This window comes from Labrus bergylta, chromosome 10 (genome assembly GCF_963930695.1).
Source record: "Labrus bergylta chromosome 10, fLabBer1.1, whole genome shotgun sequence".
Lineage (NCBI taxonomy): Eukaryota > Metazoa > Chordata > Actinopteri > Labriformes > Labridae > Labrus > Labrus bergylta.
In genome coordinates, this window is record NC_089204.1 from 20,531,523 (window position 1) to 20,552,370 (window position 20,848).

Sequence of the window (20,848 nt, forward strand, 5' to 3'; positions counted from 1 at the left end):
AACAATAATACCTCCAAGCGTGATCCGATCCCCCGCATGTGCCAGCGCCCAGCACAATACAATACAATAATACAATACAATACAATACAATACAATACAATACAATAATACAATACAATACAATACAATACAATAATACAATACAATACAATACGATACAATAATACAATACAATACAATAATGCAACACAATACAATACAATACAATAATACAATACAGTACAATACAATACGATACAATAATACAATACAATACAATAATACAATACAATACGATACAATACAATAATACAATACTATACAATAATACAATACAATACAATACAATACAATACAATACAATAATACAATACAATACAAAACAATACAATAATACAATACAATACAATACAATACAATACAATACAATACAAAACAATACAATACAATACAATAATACAATACAATACAATACAATAATACAATACAATACAATACAATACGATACAATAATACAATACAATACAATACAATAATACAATACAATACGATACAATAATACAATACAATACAATACAATACAATAATACAATACAATACAATAATACAACACAATACAATACAATAATACAATACAATACAATACAATACAATACAATACAATACAATAATACAATATAATACAATACGATACGATACAATACAATACAATACGATACAATAATACAATACAATATAACATTATATAATATAACATAATATTAGTCAATATAATATAATATTATAATATGACATTTCCGTTTAATGTTAATTTAATAATGGTGTTTTGAAATAATTTATGATTTATTTAATTTATGGTATTATTCTATTATTGTATTTTTTCCCTGCCGTTATTTAACTGATGTACATATGTTTTATTTTTATTTTTATTTTTAATAATTTTATCCCTTTTTCCTGGTTTCTTGAGCTGCTGTAATACAAAAGATTTCCCCCATGGAGGATCAATAAAGTTTATCTTTATCTTTTAAATATTTGCAGGCCTTTAGCTACTAACCATAGACTGTAAATATAAACTGTAATAACCGAACAGTTTTTACCATAAATAGTCAGTGTCTTTATAATTTTCGAAATACTTATGACAAGTTGCTAAATTTCAGAATAAAATACACTGGAACAGAACAGAACCATAGAGAACCTACCAAATTTTTCTAGAAAGTTTATCTGCGTTCCTCAGAAAGTACTTCCGGTTTAAAGAAAATTATCTAAAAGTAGCTTTATCTGAAATATTTTGCGTTTTTAATTAGTTCATATTTGCGTAGAAAAATATTAATGCTCCTGATTACATTTTAACGCAATTCGTAGTAGTTCTGAAGGACGAAATAAAAAAAAATAAGACCAGTTTTAGAACTGGTTTTACCGTGAACCCGGAAGTTGTTGTACGTTTACTGCACGGACTAACGTGTGCTCTGACAACAACACACAGGCTTTCTGCTGATGTGAAGAGACGAAGGTGCACGCTATTTTACTACCTAAGTATTGACTTGACATTATTTTATACTTATAGAAAAGGCACGACCCTTAGAATGAGTTTTAGATTTAATTAAAAAAACGTCTTCCTGTTATATATTATTGTTTTTTTAACTCTACGAATAAGCGCTGAATTCCTGAGGTGTTAGCCAGTCAAGCTAGCAAACTAAATATATCTCTAACTTTATTGATGTAAACGACTTGCCTAGCTGATATATAGACAGAGCCAATGAGTTGTGGGTCATGGATTGGTAGTCTGGTTGTCAGCAAATTGCCAGTTCTAGTGGGTTGAAAGGTCTGGTGTCCAGTATGAGCGCATCAGCTGGGGACAGAGAGCCTGGGACCCTCTTGGATAATGCAATGGAGGATACCATTGGCCCTACCTGCACAGGAGAGAACAGCAAACATGTAAGTAATTAGACTGTTCAGAAACAACACAGTAACTATTGCACCGTCAGTAGCTTTACATGCATTGTTGTTTACAATATTTGTTGCTAGTTTCTTAGTTGTAGATAAAAAAAATGTAACATAACAGCTGCTGACTTAACTTCCCTAGAAGTAACAGTCCATAAAACAACTCCAAACCAAGCCACCGGTTCCTTGTCAGGATGACTTCAAATATGTTGCTTTAAATTGGTATATTCTTGCAGGACGCTGCAGTCTGCTCTGGAAACACTGAAATAAAGAGCCGTGCTGTAGTCAAGTACTCAGCCGCTCCACCACCTACCAGCTATGCCCTGCTGCAGGAGAAGACAGACCTGAAGCTGCCGCCCGCAAACTGGCTGAGAGAAAACCCCCAGCTGGGCAGCGCCGGAACCACCGTGTTAGGGTCCAGCAGCAAGAGCAAACCTTTTTCCAGGTATAGCATTATGAGAACTACAATTATCCGGAGTGTACCCACCTTTCCCGGCTCATAGTGGTGGGGAAAAATCATGAACTGTAAAACTACAGATCACCGTATTTTGTGAGTTTGAGGACACCTTGTGCAATCTGTTGCCAAATATAATTGGCAAAATGTCAACCGTATTGCGTCGTAAATGGTAATGTGCACAGTCAGGGTTTGGTAGAATATTAAAAAAAAAAAACTTGCAAAAAGTTTGCACAACTCCTTAAAGTGCCTTGATTTAAAGGAGCTTATTGGGTACAACAACCTAAAAGAATTGCACTCTAATCAGAGTTTTAATATGAACCATTTAGTTACTCTTTAATATTACAATCACCAAGCCATCAAGCTTTTTCCTACAATTCCACATTGTTCTAATTCCTTCATGCTAGCAAAAGGCTCCTGCTCTTGAACTTCTCAGGCAGGGAAATAGCCTGAGATGGCTTATTAAAAACACTTCTTCGGTAATTGGACACTGCTTACGTTTGTTCTGTTGATTTTTGATTGGAAGGGAAAACAATTCAATATTTTTTCTGACCACAGGTAATGTTTCACTACTGGTTACTCTGAGAGAGAGAGAGAGAGAGAGAGAGAGAGAGAGAGAGAGAAAGAGAGAGAGAGAGAGAGAGAGAGAGAGACTGTGAACTATGAGATTAAGAGACAATGTAGGTGTCTTGATGAAGTTCCCTTACCTTTTTTCTGCAGTTTTGGGATGGCGTATGACTTCATCGACTGCATCGGGGATGATGTTGACGTGGTATCAGACTCAGAGGTTTGTTGAGCTCTTCTAAAGCTTCAAAACATGTTTTTTTTTTTAAATCTCTGATATTATGTGCACTACAAAACTGACATAAACGTTGTTTTTTTTTTTGTCACATTCAGAACATCAAGAAGCTTCTGAAAATACCCTACAGCAAGTCACACGTCAGTATGGCTGTTCACCGTGTGGGGAGGACTCTGCTTTTGGATGAGCTGGACATTCAAGAGCTCTTCATGAGATCCTCTCAGGTACAGGAGGACTTTTACCCAGACTTGAATCATTGCAGTAACTTTCATGCATCATAAGTGTTACATTCTCTGTGCTGTTTTTGTGTGTTCTAGACAGGAGATTGGACATGGCTAAAAGAGTTTTACCAGCGGCTAATCGATCAGAAGTGGCAGAGGAAAAAGAAGAGTAAAGAGCACTGGTATCAGAAAGCAATCTTGTCGAAATTTCTCTACTACAGGTGAGTACTTAGTGTGGACCCTTCATGGGAGTTAAGGTGCGTCCTTTCTCACTTAACATCTTCTGTGTCGTTTCCAGTATTAATGGTGACGGAGCTGCGGAGCCTGTATCAGACAACCTGAATGAAGGGGAGGAGGAGAACAGGGCAGCGGAGTTCAGTTCTTCATGGCCGACTGCCTTCACCAGTACATCGTCTGATACCGAAGAATCAGACGCTCCGAAACAGGTGCAGCATTTCCTGAGACGATCACGCAGTTTGGTGTAATAGAATAAAAAGACAAGTTGAGATTTGCTTCTTATCGGAAATGTAGGAGGATGTTGGTTTGCACTGCATGCACTGACTGCTTCCATTACCCCCCCCCCCCCCCCCCGCAGGAAAGTGTTCCCATGGAAAGCAAGTTCGCGCTTGGCCAGGTGACATCTGTGCCCAAAGAGCAAAACCTGCCGATGCTCTTCAATGAAGGGGAGAATAGTCAGGTAAGACAACACTTCCTAAAATGTGAACTATTAAAATAAGGTGAGATGTTGACTTGGATGCACATTTTTACAAGATATCATTATATTTGACAGGGTTTAAGGAACGACTTTGTGCGAAACATCATGTGGACATTCGAGGATATCCACATGTTGGTTGGGTCCAACATGCCTATTTTTGGAGGAGGTCGCTATCCTGCCGTCAGTCTGAGACTCAGGTTGGGATTTTAAACCATTTGGTCCTATCCGGTACAAACTGTACTGTAAACCTGTGATTTAATTATAGTTGCCTTCTTTGTCTTCTTCTCATATTCAATGTCTGACAGATAATTCTACTTCATCTAATGTAATGACACGTGTAGTGACATAGACTGTGTGCTTGGACCACTCAAAGTTATAACAGGTTGTTTAAAAACACCCTCTGCAGCTCAGCTCTAAGTGAAGTTTAAGACCTCAGAATGTGAACCCAAGGTCTGACAACCTCATCAGTCAGACGCTGTTTCAGCTCCATTCTTCTGTTTCCTCGAAAAAAACCTAACTTTTTTTCTGTTCTGTACATTTTCAGGGACAACAACAAACCAATCAACATTCTGACGGGTATCGATTACTGGCTCGACAATCTCATGTGTAACGTCCCAGAGCTCGTCATGTGCTTTCACGTCAATGGTATAGTCCAGGTAACGTAAATCACCTTTGTACTTTATTCTAATAATTATTATAACCTGTTAACAATCATCTTAACAGGTTTCCATATTTTATATAGACGACGTATTGGATTCTATTTTTCAGTTGATGCATATTTTGCTTTTTTGCAGAAATACGAGATGATAAAAACGGAGGACATCCCTCATCTAGAGAACTCCACTTTCTCAACGAGGGTGGTGAAAGACATCGCTCAAAATATCCTCTCCTTCCTAAAGTCAAACTGCACCAAAGAGGGTCACACCTACTGGCTGTTCAAAGGTGAGAGATGAGTCAACAGGTGTTAAGTATTCTGTTTATTATGTCCGTTGATACCTGTTCTGTAAACTGTAAGCTTGTCTACATTTATAATGGTGTTTTTTTTTTCTCCCACAGCTAGTGGGAGTGACATTGTGAAGCTTTATGATCTTACTACTCTGTGTGAGGAGGCTGAGGAAGAGAAATGCCAGAATCCCTTTACTCTTCCTGTGGCTGTGTTACTATACAAGTGAGTATCTGGGAAATACTCATGAGAGGGGCCTGTTTGAGCTTTAACAATGATATGGCCGATGTAAGGATGCCAATGTGCTTCATTTAAGGATTTAAGTGCCAGGGCTAAATTTAGATTTAGTAAGATCCCTTTAAAATGTAAAAGTATCAAAGTAAATCCAAGTAGTTCTTTAAAATGTACTATGTTTTCAAATTTTCCATAATGACATTTATTTTTTATTGTCAGCCATGTTCAACTTGCTGTTATCTTTTTCTTTGAGTATTGTTGCTTACTTCAGACATTATGACAAAAGAGCAACTTGTAACATCTTTTTGTCTCCTTTTTGTCTCATGGTGCAGAGTTGCCAGCAACTTGATGCTGAAAGCGAGACAGAACCAAAAGCACTACGGCACAATCAGAACTCTGCTTTTAAACTGTGTCAAACTTCTGGACCAAGAGAGGCATCCCCAGGTAGGTCCAACTTACAGTTACATCATAGAGTAAGGGGGAGACATTAAAGAAAGGAGATGATGGGCAACAAAAACATAGACCTGGACAAAATCCAAGACTTACGATCAGATTGAATCCATCCTGACTCCAGTCATTCTCCCCTCTGTTCAGATCATCGCCTCGGCCCACTACATGCTCTCAGAGCTGTTCCAGCTTGATGAGCCTCCTCAAGAGGACGGAGGGGAGTCACTTCGGGCCGGGGGCTCCGAGGACAGCTACAGTGATGAAGACGGGGAGGAGGAGGGGGAGGCGGAGCTGACGGAGGACAGCGACGAGAACAGCTCCTACAGCTCTTGCTCCAGATCACAGGACGACAGTAAAGCTGTGGCCGTGATTCGCTCTGTCGGGGAGCTGTCGGTCCCAGAGAAATATAAATCTACTCACCAGATCAGAGTGAGTGCCTTGCTAGAAATGCTCTTCATTTACACAGACTTCAAGGCAAAATGTGGAAAATAAAGATACAAATGTGGTACGTGATCATGAAATAATCTTTTTTTTTTTTTTTTTTCTGTGTCCCTGCAGCCAAGTGGCCCTTTCCCTGTTTCTCAAAACAAGGAGGAGAGATGCAGACACGTCTTGAGCTATGTACTTAAGGTGAGTCCATGCGGAATGTTTTTTTAAGAGCAAAAACAATGCATTTTATTAGTTGTCATCTACTGTATTAACAATAGCTGTAATACACTACACAGGGGATCAAGGCAGTAGATGGCAGCATTAAGAAGGAGAGTGATCTCCCAGCTGCAGACCCAAACACACCCATTCCACTTAAGTATGAGGACAGAAGTGCAGCCGGAGCCTGCGCTGCCGAGACAGGCATCTCCCTGCTTCTTGAAAGAGGTCAGTCTGCAGTCCTTAATATGAAGGATGGACTATATAATAGCACATATTAAGTTTATTTCCACCAACAAACATTCTCCGTCTGTTAACTCTACCCGTGTCTCTCTTTGGTGGTCGTGCATGTCTGTCACCAGCCGGGCCGTTGCAGGCGGACCAGAAGCACCCGACACGCTCAGGGATGATCCCCGGCTCGTGGCAGCACCGTATGAAGCTCCAGCTCTTCCTCAAAGCCTCCAAGGCCTACTATGTCCTGTCTGATGCAGCCACTAACCTGCTCAAGTACGGGCGGGCCCTGCGCTACATCAAGTTATCTCTGCAAAGTTATGGTAAGTTTTTTCAACCCTGTTATACACCAGGAATATAGAGCTAATGTCAATTTGTTTATAGATATTGCCTCAATTTTGTTTTATTTTTTTATTTCTACCAGCTCAAATTGAAATTGTTTTTATGCCATAAACTACTGTTTTCTTTATTGAGCTATATCCTATTAAACTTGAAACTTTATTTTATACTTAATATAATTACTTAATTACTTAATATAATTATTACACTTTATGTAATAATAATAGTTTACTTTGATACAAATTACAAGTGTATAAAGCAACACAATGACTCAACACTTATTCCCCCCCCCCCCCTACCTTCAATTGTTTCTGCCAGATGCCTATTGTTCAGTGAGCGGAACGCTGCACCCACAGGTGCTTCAGTTTCACAGCCAGTGCCTGTCTCTGTGTGGGGACATCCAGCTGATGTTGGCCCAGAATGCTAACAACAGAGCTGCCTACCAGGAGGAGTACAGCTACCAGACCAAAGAGGACCAGGATATCCTGCACAGCCTGCACAGAGAGAGCAGCTGCCAGGGTCAGTCAGTAAAGAAAAACAATCATCCAAATCTCCAACACACAATGATGCTTTCTTGTCTGATATACAGAAATTAAGGGTGTTACAACTAATCCATAAAGGTGGCTTTTAATTACACCCCCTGAAAGGCTGGTAAAGAAACTAAAAGGTGTTCTGTTTAGGTTTTTGATCATGCTTTACCTCTCCACCCACTAGCCTTCAACATGGCGACAGACCTGGCCATGGACCCGGAGTACCAGCTGTTTGTTAGCAGTAAATGCTATGAGGCGGCGTATGAACTGCTCGTCTCTGAGGCTTTGACAGATCACGACTCTGATCAGCTGGCTCCGGTGCTCAAAAGGTTGGGAAACATCCGCAATGAGATGGGAGTCTTCTACATGAACCAGGCTGCAGCCATGCAGACTGAGAAAGAAGGTATGCTCAAATATTAAACAGATAGCCAGCCTTCTTTTGAAAACCATCTTTTTAATGAAGACAGCCTGATGTGCGTATTTATTTATGTGTTTAAAGACATGTTGAAATCTTGATGTTTTCCAGTGAAATAGTCAGAACAATATAACTGTCTCTTTGCAAATATAAAGTGAAAAACACTGCATTTTATTTAATTTAAATTCCCACTCTCTTCTTTCCTTCTAGTGAAAAAGTCTGTGTCAGTCGTGGAGCAGGAGATGTGGAAAAAGAGTTTTGCTTTCTTTGAGAAAGGCATGAAGGACTTTGAAGCCATTAGGGACAGAACCAACACGGCCTTGTTGCTGTGTAACACCGGCAGGCTGATGAGAATCTGTGCTCAGGCTCACTGTGCTGTCTCTGCCGACCAGAGCAGAGGAGAGTTCTCACCAGAGGAGGCGCTCTACTACAACAAGGTGACATGTCAAACTCTGTATGCCTTTTCAGAAATACACTGAAGTGCACAAAGAAGTTAGGTCATTCCCTAAATGTTCATCTCATTACATGAGCGTGAATATTCTTTCTACAAATAAACAATTTATGCAACTATCTTAGATGGCATATAAGTTGAGGGGGAAGAAAGGAAGAACATTTTTATATAAATAGTAGTTTCATAAAAAAAATGATTTTGAGTTACATTGCACTCTTACTCTTTATTCTCAAAAGTAAAAAAAAATACCCATTATAGGTTTCATGTATTTATTTATGTATGTGTGTATTATACTTAATCTAAATCTTGAATACTCAGTCTCTATAGTCTTTGAGGGAAAATTACAACATTTCCATAAAAATTAAAACACCCTGTCATCCACTTTTGCCCCCAGGCCATAGACTACTATTTGAGAGCCATAAAGGCCCTGACAAGCCGAGAGAGCCACCCAGCGGTGTGGGACAGTGTGAACTGGGAACTCTCCACCACTTATTTCACCCTGGCGACTCTCCTGCAGGACTACGCCCCGCTGTCCAGGAAGGCCCAGGAGCAGGTGAGTTTCACCAAATAATTAACTGTGAACTCCTTAGCATGTTTGCGTTATTTCTTTCTCCACTGGGTGGCATATTTTTTAGTTTAAAAGCGACCTTAATTTCTTTGATACTAACAATACCATTGACGTTTTGAACATTTCAGCCAAAAGCTAAACATGTTGTCTGTACATTATCAGTTTTTTGTGTCAGATAAGCTCAAAACTGCTCAAAACTTGTAAACGGACAGACCTTTCACTCCAAGTTTACCTGGAAGAAAAATATTCTATGCCTCTATATGTTCTGTCTGCTACGCGGGCAGCCCGGGTTCAAATCCAACCTCTGGCTCCACCCCACGTCATTCCACAGTCTCTCATCCTGATTTCTGACTCTATCCTTTCCTGTCTCAAAGTAATGCAATTAAGCCTATAAAATAAACCTACAAAAAAAACGTCATCATAGCATCAGAATCTGTATCCACCATTCTTGCATTACCCCCCCCCCCCCCCCCATTATGGTGCATATGCAAGTCGGCAAGATTTCAGGGCCAGCCTGCCAGAAATTTTCTGGAAGTTTTCAGGAGTGCATATGTAATAACCGCTTGTAACCCTTAGAAATGTCATCCATCTTTTAAACCATCCATCCCTGTGTCTGTTTTCCCCAGATCGAGCGTGAGGTTACCGAGGCGATGATGAAGTCCCTGAGATACTGTGACCTGCAGACTGAGTCAGCTCGTCAGCCACTCTACCAGTACAGAGCTGCCACCATCCACCACCGCCTGGCCTCCATGTATCACAGCTGCTTCCGCAACCAGGTACTAAACTATGTCCAAGTATATTATTATAATAATAATAATAATAATAATAATAGAAAACTGTTTATATATGACATAAAACAATTATTTCTTAGCTCAAACTTTTGACAAAAACATTCCTTTGGTTTTATTTGCTGTGAGAAGGGTGTCTGCATTTCCTACTTAGAGCATTATGTGTGTGTGTCTGTGGCTCTGATTGTGTGACAGGTGGGGGATGAACACTTGAGGAAGCAGCATCGCAGTCAGGCAGAGCTTCACTACAGTAAGGCTGTCTGTCTGTTCCTCAGCCTTAAAGACGCTCCCTGTGAGCTGCTCCGCACGCTGCTGGAGCGGGTGGCTTTTGCTGAGTTTACCATGGCAGGTGAGAAACAGTTTGTCAGGGTGAATAATGTGATGGTGTTGTCTTTAGTGAAAGACTGATTTAAAGAACATGCAATGATTCATGTTGTCCCTCCACAGGTCAGAGCAGCAGCGCAGCAAAGCTGAAGAGCCTTACCGGAGCGATGGAGATCATGACAGAAACTCGCTTTGCCTTCCAGATGATTCATAAAGAGCTGCTGGAGGAACAGCTAGAGGTGAGCTTTAGAAGAGCACAAGGCAACAATCTCTATGCCTCTTCAGATTTTCTCCATCTCCTTTTACACTTGAACAATTTTTTACTTGTTGTCCCGCAGTTGAGTGAACCACAACCTGCTGAATCAGCAGACTCTATCGATGTGACCAGCGGCCCGTCCTCTGGACTGAACCTCCAGGAAGTGATGAAGTTGATAGGCGTGTTTGAGCCGAGTTTCTCCTTCCTGCTGCTGCAGCTGATCAAACTGATGACGACAATGAAACGGAAACCAAGGTGAGCAAGAATCTTCAACCTTTATTGCAGACTTTTCTAACTGGTGGGTGGAGTGTGGCCTTTTTAATGACCTCAATCTGGCACTTTTGTCTACATGTAAGATGTTTGTCTCCTTGGCACTTCACCTTTGTCAACTCTGACCTTTCTAAAATAATGATTCAATTGGCCTGCTTTATGGTCAAATCCAATGAAACAGTATGTGTCCATAACTATAATAATTCTCCCTCCTGATCAACTTATTTGTATTATTACAGCAATAAGGACGAGGAGCTGTTGAAGACCTTCAAGAATGTGTACTCCAAGCTGCTGCGAGCTGAGAAAACTGCCCCTCTCCTGAGTCGTGTCTCGCTCTACATCGAGCTCCTGCAGCAGCTGACTCCACAAACCGAAAGTGACGACAGGGGGGCACATTCATGATGATATCATTAAACAATAGCAAGGAATACACGAAAGAACTTTAACTCAGCTCTCTGCACCCGCTCTTGGAAACACTTGGACGCCATCATTTCTGACAGGCACATGCTCAGGCGACACTGAATTACAGTTTCAAAGCTAATTCACCTCCTGCGCCTTTAAATAAACCAATCATTTTCTAACATTTGCATCACAGGTTTTCAATTGTACATTTTTGTTAAAAGACTTTTCAATTTAGAAGATGTTATTTAATTTTCAGTATTTCTTAAAAAAGTTCTTTGTCATGTGTAAAGCTCCTATGTGTAGGATTTGTTGTTTACCGTTCCGAACATCACCTGGGTTGCCTCACTTTTCTACAAACAGAAACACACGACAAACGCAAACGAGTACAATCACATTCAACTTCTACTCATAGGGGCTTTTCGAGAGATACAACATTTAGAAAATCATTTGACAAATGATTTAGTTGAGTTTTTTTCTGATTGGTGGTTTTTGATATTCAATAACACCAATGATGCCGTGGATTGAACTGAAGTTTTGGGCTGACGAGTCAAAATGAGCTTGAACACCGTGTTTGCTTTCCAAAACAGAAATGTGCAATAGTTCGGCAACATTCAATGCAAACTCTGAGGTTTGTGAGTCCACAATGCTGTTTATGTTGATGTGAGCTTATGTCAGCATGGTTTGCTGTGACATGAAAATAAAAGTTTTTTTTACATTTTGTGCAAAGTACTTTCTGGATGTTTCAGCATCACATTGATCACACACTTCTGTTATACATTGAGTTGAAAGTTATTTTAAAAACACTAATATTTGAATAACTTATGCTGTATGATGAAACACACTGGATTTATATTTTGTTATTAATCTCGACATTTAAACAGAATATTGTTGTTTAAACACGGTGGTGTAGTGGAAAAGTTCTGTTTCCTCACAGCAAGAAGGTTTCTAGTTCAAATCACTTCGGACTTTTGCCTGTGTGTGTTTGCATGTTGTAATGCATGTGTGGCTTCTCTCCAGGTACTCCGGTTTCCTCCCACACTGCAAAGACATGCTCATTAGGCTAATTGGTGACTCTAAATTTACCTTAGGTAGGAGTGTGAGGACTTGACTGTCTCTAAATGTCAGCCCTGTGATTGACAGGCGACCAGTCCGTGGGTGTACCCCGACTTCCGCCTAATGACAGGTCAGCTCCAGCCCTCCAGTGACCCTGAAGGGGATAAGCGGTAGAGACAATGGATGGAGGGTTCTCCCTAAAGGTCAATTCAAAGTAAAAGACTTAAAGTGTATAAACTGCTTGTTCCTGGAAGTGTACAAATCTGACCCTCTGGAAAGGATGGACACTTTAATAAATCTTTATAATGGAAAAATGACATTCTCTCTCATGGAGCAACCTTTTCCATTTAATGTGACAAATACAGTTAATCAACTACCTTCTAATGAAGCTCTGGAAGACAAAAAGGACACCATGTGTGGGTATATAAGCTTAAAACAGCATTATGAATGTCTCTCTTTTATACAGTTTTGACAAGAAGACAATACAAAATATATCAACTTTAAATCTAGAAAACCTTGATATGAAATGTCAAAGGTCTTTCACTTTGATTGACATGAAAATTTAGATAAAAGTACAAAAAGACAGAGTCAGGCAACTCTTCACTGTGTATCCTGAAATATGATCTTACTGCACTGTTCCGGTTGGTTACTGCAGAGGGAACACAATGTTTTCAACGTGGTGTCAGTGAAGTGGGTCAGCCAACTGTTACTGAACTGTATCCACGCCAGATGGAGCTGCAAGCAGCACAAACTGCACCTCATTAATCAGGCCGGACCTTCTGTGCTGCTGTGGGTGAGTGACTGTTCGACTGAGGTTAAGATGTGGGGTAAAAAAGAGGAGCAGAAGCCGCACATTTATTAAAATAGTCAGTGGAAAAAGTGACACTAAATAATACACTTAGTAGAATTCAAGGAGAGTATCTTTTTTTTCTCTCCAGATTTTAGTTTTTCTCTCAGAATTTTTTTTTTTTGTCCTAATCCTTTTCCGTAAAAAGAGTGCTTTGTAGACTTCAATGTGCTTTTTGGCTCTCTATATCACAAGAAAAACTCCAAGTCACTCTGTTTTTCTCTACATTGTCACATTATCTTTAGGAAGATTTGGCATTTTAAGCGTTAAAAGAGAGAATTGGACTTTTCTAAACCATACCTCTTTGTCGAGGAGGATTCAGTACAATCATAAATAATTGGACACTGAGAATCCACATTAGAACAACAATTCTTGTTTTTATTTTATACAGTAGTGCACTTTAATCAAATATAAATACAAGTTATATTGAGATTAATAAACGAGAAAAGACGGCCACAAATGAAAGAATAACATCTAAAAAAAAGCATGAAATGACATAATCAGTCTCACAACTATTCTGACAGTGTGCTGTGATGACATTTTGTGCAACGGCGGGGTCAGTGACTCAGTGAGTCATTGTACAACGCAGCGGTCATACGTCTCCTCCCGCGCTTCTTCTTTAGAGGTTTGATGTTTCTCCTCTGGGTACCCAGCTGCTCCGTGGTTCAAAATATTTTGCAGGATGTCTTTGCTCTCACTTGTTGGTAGATTGTAGAAGAAATACTGAGGAGCCATCTCAATGAACCTAGCAAGAGAACGGCCAATATAGTTGGTTATAAGCAGGAGAGGGAAAACAAGGAATTCATCTTGGAAGTAACTGATGCAAATCTAATATCCATTTGCAATCTCGTTTTCAATTTGGGTTGCTTTTGAGTGGCTGCCATTGTTGTTGAAAGAAGATTTACAGTATTTAAAAGGGGCTTACAGTATCTGCTGCTGACATTATTTGAGCTGTAATAAATGGAGTCTCACAGTTTAGCATGTGGAACCTAAGAGAGCATGACAAAGTCTGCAGAGCTTTCTCTTTCTCATTAATCTGCAGCTCCCACATTCCCAGGGATCTATGCAATCCATAATCCCCTTTCCAACCAGCTGATACTCGCAGACAGGATTATGATACCTCCCCTCTAAACCAGCATGAACTCTGAATTTACACATGGTCCAAATGGGAGATGGAATGTGTCTGTCTGATTACTTTCGACCTCAGTCTAGATGAAAAGACTCTGTATGGTCTGTTGTGTGAATACAATGTTAACAAGGCTTATTAGACTTACTGTTCGGGTGTTATGTGGGATACAGTGCGGAGACAGTTGTCCTCAGAGAATGAGTGCTCGTGGTACAGCACCCACTCCGGCAGGCCCAGTTTGGGACTCTTTGCTCCGTAGCCGGACAGAGGGTGCATCTGTGCCACATGCTTGTGGGTCAGAATGAAGTAGTTCCCTGATCCATCAACGTCCCGAGCCACCTGAACAATATCAGAGTCAGCTGTGTTCGCTTAAAACAAATAAAATAACAACCCCACGCCAAACATGTAACTTGTAGTTAGTAAAATAACTAATTTGGCTTAAAAATGCTTTAAAACAACCAACAAACACTAACAAACTAGGGGGCACCGGTAGCTTAGTGGTTAGTGCGCACGCTCCAGGTACAGAGGCTTTTAGTCCCCCAAGTGGGCGGCCCAGCTTCAAATCCAATCCATTTCTCCTTTCGCACATGTCATTCCCCACTCTCTCTCTCTCTCCCCAATTTCTGACTCTATCCACTCTAACTCTAATTCTAATTAAAGGCATACATCCTCAGATGAAAGTTTACTTCTGTTGTTCATCTGAAAACTTTTGGTTAAAACATTTGAAATAGTTAAAGGACAGAAACAGCTGCAAATGAAACAAGAGTCAAAACCAAAATCCTGAGGAGCTGATAATGTTTTAATCAATATTCTGCGATTGGTAACTGGGGAAACTAATATCAGAATGACATTACACAGCACATCCCACATTACTGCATTGGTGCTTCTGCTGGTGTTTGCTGCTATTATTTAAAAAAAAAAAGTATTTTCCGTTTATATTTGCTTTACTTTTGGTTGTCTTATAGAGTTATGGTTACTGACCTGCATGAAAAAACCTGCCAGCAGAGCTCTCTTAATGTTGAGGGTGTTGCTACGAGAACCAAAGGCCGGCACTGAGACAGGCAGCTCGATCCTCTTCAGAGTGTCTGAGAACTCAGTGCGAAGAGCGTCGGCCATCAGCAGAGCGGAGTGGTCCAGGTAGAAATCCTGACACCACTTTTCCACATCACAGTCTGACAAAGAGAGGTTTATTAGAGGACAAAATCAGTGATGAAGACAGAGACGTCCATAGCGTCTGCGTGTGTGTGTGTATGTGTGTGTGTGTGTGCAAATGTGTTTGTTTCATTGTACATGATTCTCTCTAAACTCACATGGATCCTCCTGGAACTGTTTGAAGGCCTTGTAGATATTGATCAGGGTGAAGTGGTCTCCTTCTGGGTGCTGGAACTTCATGTGACACTGGGTCGCCTCTGGCCTCAGGTCCACTGAGGGAACCAGGAAGCAAGTGGGTGCTAAAATGTCAACAACAAAAATACTGTCAACCCAATGAGACACACCAACAGAAAAAAACATTTTATTGGGAGAGGTTCACAGAGGGCTCATATGAACACATTTTCTGTAGACAGATTGACAAATGGCAAAATAGCTAAAAAAAATATATAAAAAAAATATATATATATATATATCTTGCTTTCTGTAGATGAATAGTGCTGTACTCAGTAAATCTTCAATCATGAGCGTAAATGTTGTTTTCATATGTTTAACCAACCTTTTTTTTCTTTCCTTTTTGAGTCTTATATTTTTTCTCTATCAAATTATTTTATCTACTCTAACCTATCTGTATGTATTGTTGTAGTGTTGTACACGTTACGTTACCTGTTAGCATGGCAGCTATGATGACCACCTCGCTGACACAGTCAAACTCACAGGACGCGAGCAGGGTTTTGGCCATCTGGGGCTCCAGAGGAAACTCGGACATGATGATGCCCATCTCAGACAGGTTCCCGTCGTTATCCAGAGCTGCCAGGTAGTCCATCTCCTCCAGAGCCTGCATGAGGCCTTCAGGGTCTGACGGGACAAAGGTTTATAGATTTCTACATTTTGAATAATAACCCTGGTTGTTAATTTGGGTGCAAAATTCAACATAAGTCTAGTATTTTTCCTCGACTATTAATTACATACATATACACTTTGACTAATCTATTTTGGACTATTCATAATCCCAAATGTTGACCCACTGGGACAATCCCTCTTACAGTATACTGGCACCCTGGTGGGCACGCTTTGAGTAAAAAGGCAGCAGAAGATTAGGATTAAAATCCTAACCAACATCTGCCATGCATCACTATGCTAAATGAAGAGCCGCTCGTGGTACAAATGACATTTTCTGTTCTGTCCTTTCAGCAAACATGTTTGTTTTTTTGTTGATGAACACAACAGGAAAACAAAGCCGAATGGACACTCCCACATGCCGACACTATGTCTACACTCTGATCAACTAATGGGAGGTTCAGAAAGTGTGAGTGTGTGTGTGTTTGGAAGTGGGGGTGAATAAATCCGGGGAAACAAAAGCACACGGAAGCAGGTCAGCCCTAAAAGGATGCTGGCAGAAGAGGAGCTGTCAGTTTAGCTGAGGCACGGCTCACTACCCTCCAATAAAAAAAATAAAAAAAAACCTCCTGTCTTTCTGAACACAAATGAATGGACTGAATGAACCATGAATTTATCTCATTATCACAGAGGACATGGCAAGTACAGGCTGCCTGGGAAATATAGTCTCTGTTTATTTTGTCACTTTTTTGTTGTTTTTTGTCACCTGGTCTGTCGATGAAGTCACACTGACGCAGTCCAGCGATCTCCATCCTCTTTAAGAAAAGTACGGTGGAGGTGATATCAGACTCCACAATATGAGGGCGGATCTCAGCAGGAAGCTGTCTGTCCTCTGGGTACAGACAAAAACACTTCCCTATCAAACAGAAAGATCGTTTTTGTTAGCATGGATGGCACAGAGGCAGGGATTTGTCAGCCTGGACATTTCCTTTAAAGTATTTTTTTTTTTTTTTTTTATCTTCTCACCTGTTGGACCTGCCAGCTGTCTGCGACTCAGGGCTTGACCTGTGCTGATTGGCTGAATGATGACAGAGTTTGTTCTGATTCTGGGGTTGTAAACCTGAAACAAAATCACAGTTACTTTGCACAGAAGGTTGAGCAGAACTCCAGCTGAACTAGCTTAATTAGAATACCAATTACATATTCATAAATCAAAAAGGTTAATAATGCATGAAATATGAGCTACTTTTCTGCTTATGCAAGAGTACTTTTTTTTTAATATCAAGCCCTTTCAGTAAACCACCTGAATATATATCTCTCCCTAGTTGTTGTTTATTATGATGACATACTCTATTCTGCAATACATTACATTCCATAAAAAGTGAATTAAAGGAAACTAACTGATACTGGTATTATAATAAAGTCGACTTTACATGGCTTGCAGTTCTGTCATTTTAAATTTGAAGAAGACCATCAAATCAACATTTCCACTTCTATATGGGCGTCTAGATCAGCAGCAACACTTACATATCTCTTCTCCAGCCCTGCATCAATGACAAAGCTTAACGAGTTAACAGCCCAGAAGAAGTCCTCGTTTGGACTGGATGTGAGGAACACTTGACGACTCCGTCTGGTACCCGCCTCCCCCGGGTTAGGTAGACTCCCGGGCTGACGGGGGTGCACAGCAACGGGCAGGAGCTCCCCCAGGTCAGGGGCCAAAGCGTGCGCCTCATGACACAGAATATCGTGGGCCAGATTTATCTCCTGACGAAAGGACAAGAAGAGAGCTCAGATGTGTGCGGTACAATACGATGCCTTGCTGTACACTACAATACGGTTTGATACAGTTGTAAATATTTCAGAATAAATTCAAAAATGATTTTATATGATACAAAACGAATTATTTTAGACTGTTTGTTTCATCGGTCATGTGATTCTTCTTTTACCTGCGTTGTCACCAGAAACACAACCACATCTCCGTCCTCTTCAGAGCGGTGGATCTCCAGCACCAGACGAAGCGCGGCGCAGAAGTATCCGTCACTGGTGCTGTTGTAAACCACCTCCCCAGCACCCGGGCTCTCCAGGCGGATCAGAGGCACCGCAGACCCGGTGAAGTGTTTCATCTGCTTTGGCACTGGTTCGACAGCTGTGAGGAGGACCACGCGGAGGTCCGCTCTCTGCAGGGCGATGTCTTTCAGGAGACCCTGGAGAACATCAGTGGCCACAGTCCTCTGGTGGGCCTGGTCCACGACCACGACCCCGTACCGCTCGAGCAATGGGTCCGACATTATCTCTCTCAGGAGCATGTCGTCTGTGCAGAACCTATGGATGGGGAAAAAAAAAAACATCCTTTAAAAGGTGATTCCCCTCCCACCACTTCACCTTCTCATCATCTGTAGTAGAGTTACAGCCTTAAAAACCAACTGGGGTTCCCAAATGCCCAACCTCGCCCAACCTGACCCCAACTCGACCACCTCCTCACCATTCTCCTTTCACTTTTTTTGTGCCCATTGATTTTTTTTCTCTGCTTTGACCATTTCCTCTTTGTTTTCTCTCCTTAGCTTTTGTGTTTTTTTTGTTTAATCTGTTAAGTTTCTACTTTCTCATTTTCTGCTTTTTGTTTTGAACATTTTTTTGCTTGTGTTTTGTATTTAATTGCACCTCCGATGTTTCCTCCCTGTTTCTTATTTCCTCTCTATCCCTCCAATTTTATTGAATTTTTATCAGCCTATGCTTCCCTTATTTTTCTGTTCGTTTGATGCTTTGTCAGTGCTGAGGTTGTCAAAAGTAGTAAAAGTTGCGGGGCGCCGGTAGCATAGTGGTTAAGTGTGTGCGCCTCATGTACAGAGGCTATAGTCCTCCAAGCGGGCGGCCCAGGCTCAAATCTGACCTGTGGCTCCTTTCCTGCATGTCGTGCCCCACTCTCTCTCTCTCTCCCTGATTTCCAACTCTAACCGCTGTCCTGTCTCTACAACAAAGGCATTAAAAGCCCAAAAATAAATCTAAAAAAAAAAAAAGTAGCGTTGCACTAAAACCCTGATAACCCACTTACTGGATAGTAAGTAACATACCAATGTTTGAAAACCAGCTTCTGTCATCAAATTCTCAAAAAAAAATAAAAAAATCAAATCACAATAGCCTGAAATAAATTCTCAGATTTCTTTCACAGTAAACCTCCAGGCTGAAAGAGTGGCACCTTAATGAAAAAACACTTTGTCCACACATCAGCTGTGTCCCCATTAGAGTAATTTACTCTAATAATTAGTGTGGGGAGTGGATCCTTGCCTACTTGCTGACTGCTGTTCATTTTATCTGCCTGCCCTCTGCATGCTGAGTTGTCTTTGTTCCCCAGCTGACTTATGAGGCACCCACATGAGGGAAGGAGACATATGGGCAGACAGGGAGCCGGGCAGCTGTGGAGGAGCCCCCTGAAAAGACCCTCCAGCCTATTGTTCACTTCTCTCTTGAGAGTGAAAAAAGGCGGGGTGATTTAGTATTGTGTGCCTTGGTGGTGCTTTATTAAAACCCCGTAGAAGTGACCAGCAGTTAGAGAAACACTCGTTTTATCCACAGCAGAAGTAGGAAGAAGTGCTTTGGTTTACCTGAGGACTGTATCGTTAGCGCAGCAGGTCTCCAAAGGGATGTTGTACCCAACTTCGTGGCCGATGTTGACATCCATCTCATCAGACACCCTTAAGGCGAGATCTACCGCCTGCTGTGAGTGAGTCTGGGTACAAACCACCATGCCGTGCTGGAACTGGACTGACAGGCAGAATTCAGCACACCACTGAGGAATCTGTTTAGAAATAAGAGCGGGATACGTTGTTTCATATCACAAATGTTGAAGAGGAGAGGGCTAACTGTGCGAAACCCAAGTAAGCAAGACAGTGATGCCTCTTGTACCTTCCATAACACAATACAGAAAAAGGTGGTAGAGCTCCAGTCACACTTTTTTTTTAAGTTACCAGCTCTGTTTATGTGTTTCTTTTGAGCAGAATATTAACTTTCATGACAAGAAAAGAAGGTAAGGTCTTCAGACTCTGATTTTCTTGGTTATTCTGGAAGCAAAGTTTTTGAACACAATTACTCAAAATCACCTCAAACTTCAATCTCTCACTTTAGTAAACAACAAAAAAAGTGTGACACTGCCAGACAGAACGAACAGAATGATTCCCTGAAACCACTCACTGACTTTCTTCCATTTTCTTTTTTACGTCTTTATTTTTTAATCTTGTTTTAACCATAAGTTCTTGTATCAGTTATAATCAACTTGTATTTGCTGTCTTTGTTTACTTTTCTTGAATGTTAAATACTCCTTTGTCCTTTGGGTTTAAGTATGTCTAAATGAACAGTTAAACATGTGATATTTCAAATGGTAGTGCAATGCTAATTGTCAAATCCCTCTCTGTACTCACCTGAGAACTTCTCCCAGTTTGTGCAGAGCCACTGACAACCACAAACTGTCCTTTGGCCAAAGTCTCCATGAACTCACATTTAGCTCTCCACACAGGCAGCTCTTTCCTTTCTCTTAGCAACTTGTAAAACCTGGAGGAATACGGCAGTCCATCAAACTGGTTAAGCTCCAAAATATCCTCATATTCTTTGTCTCCCTGGGTCAAAGCTTCTGAATCTGAACAGCAGGCTGCCTCAAAAAAGTCCTCTTCCGCTATGCTGGTAATGTCCTGCGCCATCTCAATTGAGCTTCCAGGCTGTCTGGTTTAGACTTCATTTACAGATCCACAAAAATAAAGTGTGCAAATCTCCAGCTCTCAGTAAACTGTTGGACAGCACACACACACACACACACACACACACTCACAGTGCCTCTGCAAGGGAAGCCAAATGAAAGGCTCACTCGCCAGGCAGCCAGCCCAGTGTTGT

General features: G+C 40.8%; 2 protein-coding genes across 2 annotated transcripts; one reads left to right on the plus strand and one right to left on the minus strand.

The window, feature by feature from the left end:
• The first annotated feature begins 1,428 nt into the window (after positions 1 to 1,428).
• edrf1 (erythroid differentiation regulatory factor 1) lies at positions 1,429 to 11,667 on the plus strand. Its single transcript, XM_020639215.3, has 25 exons — positions 1,429 to 1,914; positions 2,157 to 2,365; positions 3,095 to 3,161; positions 3,272 to 3,397; positions 3,491 to 3,615; positions 3,693 to 3,840; positions 3,990 to 4,091; positions 4,185 to 4,306; positions 4,654 to 4,765; positions 4,904 to 5,051; positions 5,166 to 5,277; positions 5,619 to 5,730; positions 5,881 to 6,162; positions 6,292 to 6,363; positions 6,459 to 6,606; positions 6,741 to 6,932; positions 7,267 to 7,467; positions 7,663 to 7,881; positions 8,104 to 8,330; positions 8,739 to 8,897; positions 9,539 to 9,688; positions 9,896 to 10,049; positions 10,148 to 10,263; positions 10,363 to 10,535; positions 10,790 to 11,667. The coding sequence occupies exons 1-25, from the start codon at positions 1,816 to 1,818 to the stop codon at positions 10,950 to 10,952; spliced, it is 3,738 nt and encodes a 1,245-aa protein (XP_020494871.2). The 5' UTR covers positions 1,429 to 1,815; the 3' UTR covers positions 10,953 to 11,667.
• Positions 11,668 to 13,195: 1,528 nt separating this feature from the next.
• On the minus strand, positions 13,196 to 20,795 carry dhx32b (DEAH (Asp-Glu-Ala-His) box polypeptide 32b). Its single transcript, XM_020639211.2, has 11 exons — positions 20,383 to 20,795; positions 19,570 to 19,763; positions 17,914 to 18,289; positions 17,495 to 17,731; positions 16,994 to 17,087; positions 16,734 to 16,883; positions 15,794 to 15,985; positions 15,289 to 15,429; positions 14,960 to 15,150; positions 14,127 to 14,317; positions 13,196 to 13,597 (listed from the first exon to the last, which is right to left on the minus strand). The coding sequence occupies exons 1-11, from the start codon at positions 20,656 to 20,658 to the stop codon at positions 13,426 to 13,428; spliced, it is 2,214 nt and encodes a 737-aa protein (XP_020494867.2). The 5' UTR covers positions 20,659 to 20,795; the 3' UTR covers positions 13,196 to 13,425.
• Positions 20,796 to 20,848: the final 53 nt, after the last annotated feature.

Excerpts from the sequence above, each read along its gene's own strand:
- edrf1 (XM_020639215.3), top strand. The coding sequence starts at position 1,816 with ATGAGCGCATCAGCTGGGGACAGAGAGCCTGGGACCCTCTTGGATAAT. Across the intron at positions 3,841-3,989 it reads AATCAGACGCTCCGAAACAG|GAAAGTGTTCCCATGGAAAG; the intron begins GTGCAGCATTTC and ends CCCCCCCCGCAG. Across the intron at positions 10,050-10,147 it reads TGCTGAGTTTACCATGGCAG|GTCAGAGCAGCAGCGCAGCA; the intron begins GTGAGAAACAGT and ends GTCCCTCCACAG.
- dhx32b (XM_020639211.2), bottom strand. The coding sequence starts at position 20,658 with ATGGCGCAGGACATTACCAGCATAGCGGAAGAGGACTTTTTTGAGGCA. Across the intron at positions 16,884-16,993 it reads ACAGCTGGCAGGTCCAACAG|GGAAGTGTTTTTGTCTGTAC; the intron begins GTGAGAAGATAA and ends TCTGTTTGATAG. Across the intron at positions 15,151-15,288 it reads ACAGTTCCAGGAGGATCCAT|ACTGTGATGTGGAAAAGTGG; the intron begins GTGAGTTTAGAG and ends TCTCTTTGTCAG.